Source organism: Nicotiana sylvestris, chromosome 5 (genome assembly GCF_000393655.2).
Source record: "Nicotiana sylvestris chromosome 5, ASM39365v2, whole genome shotgun sequence".
Lineage (NCBI taxonomy): Eukaryota > Viridiplantae > Streptophyta > Magnoliopsida > Solanales > Solanaceae > Nicotiana > Nicotiana sylvestris.
In genome coordinates this window covers 145421672-145432079 of record NC_091061.1, presented here as the reverse complement: position 1 = coordinate 145432079, position 10408 = coordinate 145421672, and the positions used below count along the sequence as shown (strand labels likewise).

The window sequence follows — 10408 nt, the reverse complement described above, 5'->3', positions numbered from 1 at the left end:
CACGTAAGGGAATTATTCAAACTCTTTCTTGTCTTAATATCTTGCTACCTTCTTTCTATAAGTAGTGAGTTTTTGTCTCAAAATTGCAACATTAAAGTTTTTCAACCTTTTCGTACTAATAGTAGTAGGGGTGTCAATGGATATTCGAAAACCGACTAAACCGACCGAATCGTATCGCACCGAATCGATTTTTAGGTTTCTTTTAAAAAAATCTTAGGTTTTTATATAAAACTATAACCGCACCAATAATTATGGTATGTTTTTTATTTTATTAAAATAAACCGAAAAAATACCGAATCGTACCAAATAAATTTTACATGTGAAGAATATATTTATATAATAAGTTTAAACATAATAATGCAGTAAATTTTTCTTTGGGCCTTAGAATTATGAAAACTGTTACAAGCCAACAAGTAATTAAATTCAAAATACTAATTTCTAAAACCTATTATGCTACTTCTACTTAAACTAAGTTATTTTAAGTATCTTAGCAAGACACAAAATATTCTAGCGATTATGAGTAGCAAATTGCAATGTATTGAATATGTTTCCTTTCATATATTTAGATTTATCGTTTTGAATATAGACTTTATTCTTCAGTCCTAGCTTGGTTAATATCTTTCCACTCGTGTGATTTATATTTTCTTTGCTTTTACTTGATGTTTTTTACTCTGTTGTAGAATAGCTGATGGATCTATACTCTAGCCATCTTTTTTTTTTAATTTATCACCTTTTAAACAGTAAAAATGTCCAGAGAGTTTTGTTACGTTCTATAAAAGAACATATGTTATTGCATTTTATTTCTACTGGTGAATTTTACATAATATTTAAAGAAATACCGAAAATTAACCAATCCGTACCAATACCGAAAAGAAACCGACATGATTGGGATGGTTTCGAAAAGTTCAGTTTTGGTTATATATAATAAAATAACCAAAAAATTGGTATGGTACTAATTTTATAAAATAACCGGCCGAACCGAACCATTGACACCACTAAATAGTAGTAACTTTTGACACCATTAGCTGTTGTCGCTTAAAGTTCGGTTAGAGCAGTTCCTCCATTAGAATATGAGATTTTTACCTAGCTATAATATATTAGAAACTTATTAACCACTTTTCTTTAGGTTCCTTAAGAATTACATTGTGTATCTATATTTACTATTTATGTATAAAATATAATAAAAGAAGGATCCCTTAAATATAGGAATTAATTTGTAACGTATCTTTCATCCTCATCTATCAGCTTTAGCCTCCTAAAATCACGATTTTCTTCCTAATTTCAAAAAAAATTAAAGTCATTCTCTCTTTCATATAAATCCACCAATATTTCTCTCTCTCATACAAATAAAACTATTATCTCTCTAAAATTGTAGCATCATATATTTCGCTGAATCAAATTCCACCAACAACCATTAAAAATATTCAACTATTGACAAATCCATCAGCATTATCTCTGAAATTGCAGGTAGAGAGGTCTGCCATTGACATACTATTAAAAAGGTTCGAAACTTTGAATTAGATATTCGGATTTTACGAATTTGTGATTTCTTTGGATTGAGTGTTCTTGAAAACGATTGAAAATATCCTTTAGAGTTTATATCTTAATCTGAAGGGAGATTGTGTAAGTTTGAAGTTGGTTTTAGGATGAATTTCAGATTGAAACTCGAGGAAGAAGAAGTTTCGGAATTGTATTACGATTGTATGATAAATGTATCATAATTGTATCTAAGTTATATTTGATACATCAATACCTAAGACAATTCCGATACAATACTAATCTATTAAAATATAATATTTTATCACAATTTAAGTTTAGGGTTGATTCTAGGTGGATGTTTTAAATTGAAACTTGAAAAAGATAAAGATCAAAAGTTGTATCATAATTTAGAATTGTATCACGATTGTACCACAATTTGTACCAAAAACAATACATGATATAATACTAATACAAGTATAATATGATATTGTATCAATTTAAATTTAGAGTCGATTTTAAGTTGTATCAGAATTGTGCAAGAATTTTTTCAGGATTATATTAAATTTGTATCTTAATTATGAGCAGTTATGAGTTCGTGACGAATTTCACAGTTTGTATAACAAATATATGATAGTTATATATATTAATTTATTAGTATTGTATCAGGTATTATTTTGGATATTAAGGTACCATCTACTAGTTATATACAATTGTGATACAAGTATGATATAATTATGTTTTACGTATTGATGTATCTGATACAATTTAAATACAATTATGATACAGTTATCATACAATTGCTAAATATTTTTTCATTTTCAGTGTTGTCCGGTCTCCCAACAGAAGAATGATACAATTGATGATTTAATAATATAAAGCTATCGGCAATGGTAGGAAGAGAGAAGACGAAGATTCTGAGCGTAGATGAAGGGATTTGGTTGTAAAAAAAGGAGAGAGGAGAGGAGAGGGGAAAAAAAAGGAAAGGATATAATTGGATCCCTTAATTGAAGGCACTAATAATAAGGTGAGAGCCTTTTAAGGAGCAATCTATACATTTTGTAAGAAAAACCTAGATACTTATTAAAAACTACAAAACATAGAGAACATTGGTAAATAAGTTTTTAATAGAGTGTAGCTAGGTAAAAATCCCTTAGAATATGTAGTAAATGTTATGGAAGAGTACAAGTTTTTGGGCTTTAGAACCTAGTCTATTGGATTAAAATCTAATATTTCCGATACGAGCATAAATATACATGTAAAAAATATTAAAATCTTAATAAATATAAAACTTTAAACTCATAATTTCAAAAATATATTAGTGGTAGGAACTTATCAATTGAACTTATCTAATTTAAATGCTGAATGTGTCTCTATATATATACACACACTTCACTTAGCACATGCAATTGTAAGAACTGAATTGGTCTTTAACTCGAAACAGAAAACTAACTCTTCCTTGGTTCAAAGCTACACGTCTCATGTTTAATCTTTCTTGAGTTACCTAAATCAGGGTTAAGGCCAAACTTCATAGTAATCCTCAATTGATATTAACAGAAGTGAACTATATCTAGGTGGGACATGTGATTACCTTTTCTCGTACCTACGTAAAGCTAAGTGTACTGATGAATATATATATATATATATATATATACACACACATGTATAAGAGCATACTGATGTTAATTAACCTAAGAGAGAGTGAAAGAATTAGCTCACCTAATTAATTAAAAGGTTGGTGTTTCTAATCTTTTGTTCTCTCGTCAAGAATATGGGAAATAATATGAAAACAGTGATATTAATGGTGTTAAGTCAATTAGCATCTGGAAGTGTAAACATATTGTACAAGATTGCTGTTGCTGATGGAATGAAAGTCCAAATTATGGTCTTCTACAGATTGGTTTTTGCCACTGCTTTTATGGCCCCTCTTGCTTTCATTATTGAAAGGTTCTTTAACTTCCTTTAATTTGTTTTGTGTGAAAAACTAGTACTGGAATTTCACAATCTTCTTTTCTTTTGGTGCATTAATATTTGAATTCTCGTGGAACTTTTTTCTACTAGAGTCATTTTAAACGTAAATAATGTCGAAGTGCATTTTAATTAAGTTGAATGATGGAGCACTTTGATTAAGTATCAGCAATAACCTTTTAATTAAGGTAAATAATGGAGCACTTTGATTAAGTATCAGCAATATTTTGTTTATAATTTTTATACTATTGCTTCTAAGAGTCCGTGTTTCTTTCATGCATCGTTGAAGTTCAATTTTTTTTTCTTTTCACATTCAAATCTTTATTAAAAGGAGAAATTTGGAGCAACAGTAAAATTGTCTTCGTGTGACCCACGATTTCTAGCCGTGAAGCAGTCACTAATGCTTGCATTAGAGTTGGTTGTCTACATCATAACCCTTGAGGTGCCGCCCTTCCTCAAACCCTGCATGAATGCGGAATATATACATTGTGCACTGGGCTGACCTTTTTACTTTCAATTCTTTATTACTAGCACCTTTTTTCTAACGTACCGAAATATAAAAAACTATTTATAGATTCAATGAAGAGCACCTTGTTTATACTATTTCTTTACTTCTTTGCTTTCGTAGAAGAAGTAGACCAAGATTAAGCTGGACAATACTCTTCCAAGGGTTCGTGAATGGATTGTTGGGGTGAGAATGGAAGCTACTGGATGATATTTATCGCATCATTTTCAATTATTTCACTGTTTAATCAAAAGGATTTAGAGATAAATAAATACATTTCTTAGTATGTTTGTGTGTGCGCGCGCTTTAATATCATTCCATATTTATTAAAAGTATTTTTCTTATCATTATACTAGAAAAATGCCACACATATACACACACACACACAAAAAATCATCCTTAAAATTTTGGAAATAATTTGGGTATATTTGTTTTACAGAGCAGCACTTGGAAGCAATTTCAATGCGGAGAGTTTAATTTACACAACAACAACATTTTCATCAGCCATGTCTAACCTTACTCCTGGAGTGACATTAATTTTGGCTGTAATTTTGAGGTAATTCATTTCTTCAAAATTATCTGGAATCTCTTAATTTGATGTTTATAACCTCTTATATTATTTTTTTCCGCCTAAGAATTGTTATCAAAAGAGATGAATACGAAAGTACATATTTGAGAATTACTTGCCAAATATTAGTGGAAAACAAGAATTTCTTTTATATATAAAAAGAATTGTCATATCAATGTAGAAAATGAGTGTGGGGGTGCATGTGTAAATATGACAATAACAAATTTTACAAATGTTTTATGCCTTTTTTCTACAATAAAAATTTCAGCTTTTGACTTTCTCGGACAAACTTTTTTCTTATTGTTTCCTAGTAGTATCAATTTGACACTGTTTACGAGGAAATAAGGTAACCAAAATTAATATTGCTAACTATTATGTTGATTTCACGAGAAAAAAAAAAAGTTAAACAAAAAGAAGGAACAAAAGCCAAAACTTTGCTAGGATAAATAACTCGACCACGTCTCATTAAGATCGAATGGTTCGTCAAAACTAACTACTCCCTCTCCCTCTGTTCCAACCTATTTCCTTTTTGGTGCGTTTCAAAAAGAATGATCCCTTTCTAAATTTGAAAATAATTTAACTTAAACTTACAATTCTATCCTTAATGAGAAACTTATAACAATGTTTGGGGCTCAACACTTGCATTTTTAAGTTGTGCTTCTTATGCTTCTTGGTTGATCTTTCAGGTCATTTTTGCAATTAATTTCTCCATTAATTATTAACTCAACCCATATTGGGCTGCCTAAAATCGGTCCAAGCCGCCCATTTGACACCCCTGATTAAGATATATGGTCAGTTACTTGATACAATGTATGGTATTCTATTCTGTTTTCTTGACAACAGGGTAAGATGAGGCAGAGGTACCCCATGTACTCAAATACTGCACTGATGTGTTTTTGTGGGGCAATTGAAGCAGGCATCTATGCTTATTTTAGAGAAAGGGATTCATCTGCCTGGAACCTTGGCTGGAATATCAGACTTTTCACTACTTCTTATTCGGTATGTCACTCAATTCTTATAAGCATTAGGGGCAATGAAACAACACATTAATGGATCCCAATCTCGAGTTTTTCAACATTTTCTACACTGTTTTCAGGGAATTGTTTCTTCAGGATTAGCAGTAACCATGATAGCATGGTGCACAAAGCTAAAAGGGCCTCTCTATGTTTCTTCATTCTATCCGTTGGCACTTATCTTTGTAGCGATAGTTGGTACTCTTGTCCTTCACGAGGAGCTGCACCTTGGAAGGTAAAAAGTCCACCTTGTGACCGTCCAATTGCAATTCATTTCTATCAGAAACTAATGATTTCTGCTGATGATGATAGCGTTATAGGATCAATATTCATCATTGCCGGCTTGTATATTGTGTTATGGGGAAAAGCTAAAGAGATGAAGCTGAAACTGAAGCCTTAAAAAGTATAGCTGAAACTGAAGACTTGAAAAGTAACAACAATGGAATCATTGAGATCATCTCATTTGCCGGTGGAAATCTGGCTACTGCTGCAATAGTACCAGAGTTAGAAACTGATCATCAAATTGTTACTACATCAGCTGCAGCTCTTCAGGAAGCATAACTGGAAGACCAGCAAAATCAAATGTTTTATTTTGTCCTGATTTAGAATGGAGCACAAGAATTTGTAAATCCATGTATAACAAATATGGTGAATAAAGAACTAGAAAAATGTCAAAAAACATATTAACTCGTCGTATTGCAAAAAAGCTAATTATAGAGTATGTTTAAACGTACCATTGATGAATAAGATGAAAATATAGTATGTAATCAAAACTCAAACAACAACCAACAAATGAATGATTAAATGTAGCTAATCACAACTTGTTCAACCAACAAAAAACAGCTCCAGGCCATCCACCTTGCAATCTTTAAGCAACTAAGGAAACAAAGTTTCATTCTTCAAAGCCTTCTGCATTATGGTTCTCTTATCCTACCAAGACTAGGCCGACTTCTTTTCTTCTATTACAGTTTTCTCTGCCTCTGCAACTGGTTTTTCTTCTGCTTTCGTCTCCAGTGGAGCTTCAGATTTTGGAGCCTCTGTGGCAACTGGTTTTTCTTCTGCTTTCGTCTCCACCGGAACTTCAGATTTTTGAGCCTCTGTTGCAGCTGGTGCCTCTTCCATTTTCTTCTCTGCAGGAGTCTCAACTGCCACTGTTACTTCCTCTATTTTCTTCTCGGCAGGAGTCTCTACTGCCACTGTTACTTCGTCTACTTTCTTCTCAGCAGGAGTCTTGGTTTCTGATTTTACTTCCTCTATCTTCTTCTCCTCAGAAGTTTCCGCCTTGGGGGCCTCTATTGTGGATACCACTTCTAGAGCTTTTTCTGTCTCGGTCCTTACAGGAGCATCAACAACCTTCTCAACTTCTTCTGGCTTGGCTTCTGATGGTTCGGAAGCTAGTGTTATCTCAGATGCCTCCTCTTTCACTTGCTCCGATCCCTTAACTTCTTCATTCTGCGACAAAGAAATAGAACATATCAGACGCTAGACAAATGCTACCAAACAATATCAAATCAATGTTCCCCTTCTTGTTCTTTGTAGCAAAACAACTATCTTTTTGCAGTGAATGGTACCTATGTGAACACGCATAGAATATCCTGTTAAGTCAAGTTAAATAAGCTGGCAATTGAATGGTTAAACCACAAACTCAACCAATCTATCAATTCCATTCACATTTATTACATAAAGTTGAAGTCAAAAACTATAAACTAAAAACATGACTATTTCATTTCTTCCATGTGGCATAGTAAAATATTTGGTAGGCAACTAAAGGCATGTTAATAAACTAGGAAAAGAAAGAGAAATGGAGAAAACTAGAAACTAGAAAGTGGGTTGAAAGGAGAATATATATTTCTTTTCTTTTTTTCTTTGTAGAGGGAAAAAAGGGGCAGCCCGATACATAAAGCATCCTGCATTTACGCAGGGTCCGAGGAAGGGCCGCGCACCCTAAGAGGTGTGAGTAGAGGGAAAGGAAAATATTTTCTTTCTTTTCTACCAAGAAGAAAGAGATTCTCATTTTTTTCCCTTTCTCTTCCTCTTTGTAGTTTCTGATGAAGCTGTATTATGTTACTTTACACAATCTTGAAATTGCTTACGTTAAATATGAAAAAGTTTCATTACAAACTTTTCCAATTAATTAAAAGGTACACTATATTGATAACCAAGCAATCCAGAATACCCTAATGGCAGCGTCACTATAATTGAAAAAAAGTGAGTTAAGATACATGACGACCAGTGAAACAAAAAGGCAGATAAAACCAGCAATATTGGCTAGTACTCCCTCCGGTCACTTTTACTTGACACGTTTTGACTTTTCACATCCCTTAAGAAATAATAAATAAAGTGCATAATTTACCATGTTACCCATATTAATTGATACATATTTTATTGGATTTGAGAAAATGATTTGAAATGGTAATAAATACTGTAGGTAAAACAGGAAAAAATTTGTTGTATTTCTTGATATGCGTAAAGTGTCAAATAAAAGTGAACATCTATTTCTAGTATAGATGTCAAGCAAAAGTTACCGGAGGGAGTATAAAAGAAAGACTATAAAAACAAGAAGACACAGAAACAGAAACAAAGGAGAAGAAAACAAGTTTAGTGGTCCATTACCAAGAAAACAAACACCCTGTTTGGTTGTCAACAACTCAGGATCCAACTGAATGTCAAACATCATTACCAAGATTCTTTTAGACCACAAAGACTCTAAAATATAGCAATTAATCTGTACTTGCACCACACTATCTCTTTTCCAGCCAAGCAAATTAAAGAATAAACAATTTTAACAGCAAGAAAAATTAAGATTGGTTTCAGGATTAAGGGTATCTTTAAGGAAAGATAAAGAATGCCGACAAAAATACTAGTGAAAAATAAATGGATGGACCATATAATTATGATGACAGTCCATTAATGTCCAAAAAACTAATTACATGTTGGTATTAATTTATATCACATTCATTAGGCCTAGAGTGGCGTTTATGACTTGCTTAAGTACCTACTTTCTTGCTTGCTCATAGGTATTAATGTCTATCATCAACATTCCAGTAAAAATATCCATTTTTCACAACAATCAAGAATAAAACATTAGATGCAAAAATACTTCATTTTTTTATGTTAAATTCCGAGCCAATAACTGATGGAAAACCCAATAAAAATAGTAATCCACCTCTCTTTTTTGATAGCCATTAAGGTGGATTATCATCATTACAAATAACATAATCCATTAGTCCAAAAACAAAAGAACAAAATACTTCCTCCGATCATTTTCGGTTGTCATGGTTACAAAAAATAATTGATAGACTAATATGATGAAAGATTAAGCACATAAATAAAAGGCAAATTGTAAAAAGCTCTTCTTATTGATATTCTTAAGGAGTGTCTAAAAAGCAAATATGACAATTAAAAAGAATTGCTGGTAGTATTAGCAACAATTTTTTTAAAAAAAATAATGAAATAAAATCCTAATATTGAACTTTTTCTTTTCCATAAACAAAATAGGAATATTCAGCAATCAATAGTACAGGAAAAAATAGAAAAGAGTGTAAACAAGAAAGGAAAGGGCAAATAGGAGGTCAATCTAAAAATCACCAAAAGAACACAAACAAAGAGAATCTCATATATACGAAAATCATTTCTTTTTAGCTCCAATTTGAAGCTGTTCTCGAATAATATACAACAGATTCAGAGCAACCAATATTAAAATAAACAGCAATCAAAAACGTAATTTAAAAAATAAGAATATACTAAAATCAACAAAATGAAAACAATTAAGTATTATAGAAAAGAACCAAAATGACATCAATTGTTCCATTTCTACAAATAAAAACATATATTTATACCGAAAAAAATAAAGATAAATACAAAAATACGATAGTTGAAATATGAAAAATTGAAAATACCTGCTTGAACAAGTTAGAGAGAGATCGGCGTTTCTCAGCATCATCATCTGCACCAACTTCTACTTCCTTCTTCACTTCTTCTTCCGCCACCACAGTCACATCCTTCGCCGTCACTTCCACCGCCGTAACACTATCCGGTGCGGCTTCCGGCGCCTCTCCTTTCAACTCCTTTGGCTTCGTCGCACACGCTCCCATTTTTTTTCCTTGCTTATCTCAGAGAAAATAATCAAAACCAACGAAACCCCTTTTTCTTCTTTTATTTTCCCTTAAAGAGTTTTTTTCACTTGGAGAAAAAGAGGAGAGAGATTTTATAGTGGCGGGAAGGTTTTGTAGTCTATTTCAGACGATCTTTTTTCTAAAGCCCAGAGAGATTTTAGTGGGACTTCACCTTCTTTTTTTTCCTTTTAAAATCATTTTTCCTTATTTTTCTTTAAACCTTTTTGCTACTTATTGTGTCTTGAGAGAAAAATAATGATCGTGTGTTCCTACATACTTATAGAAAGTTAATCAATATTTTATTTGATTACCATTTTATTTAGAAAAGAATTAAACAACATTGTCCAAGTTCATAGTACCTAAAACTAAATGGGTTTTTTGCTTTATAGAATAGTTATAGGTAAATTTTTTGTAAACATTAATTAACTATCTGATAAAAAGTTAAAATTCTCAAATCTGATGAAAAAGTTAAAATTCACAATAATGTAATTAACTGTTTAACCCAATCTGTGTATATAGCCAGACTTTTTTATAACATCATCCTTATATAACAATCATTCACTATAAAAATTAAATTTTTCTTCAAACTAATTTTTTATATTATATTTTACTTCTCTAAAATAGTTTTTTACCTATAAAAGCAACATCATTCTTTATAGCAATACACTTTTTGTAAAATTATTCGTGTATAACAGCCATGTAGGATATCTAATATCACCAATAATAAGTTTAAAGATTTTCTTATCTTTATATGTAACATTAA

At 31.6% G+C, this 10408-nt stretch overlaps 2 protein-coding genes across 2 annotated transcripts; one reads left to right on the top strand and one right to left on the bottom strand.

Moving 5' to 3' along the window:
* The first annotated feature begins 3247 nt into the window (after window positions 1-3247).
* LOC104246896 (WAT1-related protein At1g68170-like) lies at window positions 3248-6983 on the top strand. Its single transcript, XM_070147063.1, has 5 exons — window positions 3248-3423; window positions 4389-4494; window positions 5361-5516; window positions 5614-5765; window positions 5843-6983. Exons 1-5 carry the CDS (start codon window positions 3248-3250, stop codon window positions 5928-5930), a joined length of 678 nt encoding a protein of 225 aa, XP_070003164.1. The 3' UTR covers window positions 5931-6983.
* LOC104246897 (uncharacterized) lies at window positions 6202-9891 on the bottom strand. The gene is made up of 2 exons (XM_009802801.2): window positions 9430-9891; window positions 6202-6982 (listed from the first exon to the last, which is right to left on the bottom strand). The coding sequence occupies exons 1-2, from the start codon at window positions 9622-9624 to the stop codon at window positions 6470-6472; spliced, it is 708 nt and encodes a 235-aa protein (XP_009801103.1). The 5' UTR covers window positions 9625-9891; the 3' UTR covers window positions 6202-6469.
* Window positions 9892-10408: the final 517 nt, after the last annotated feature.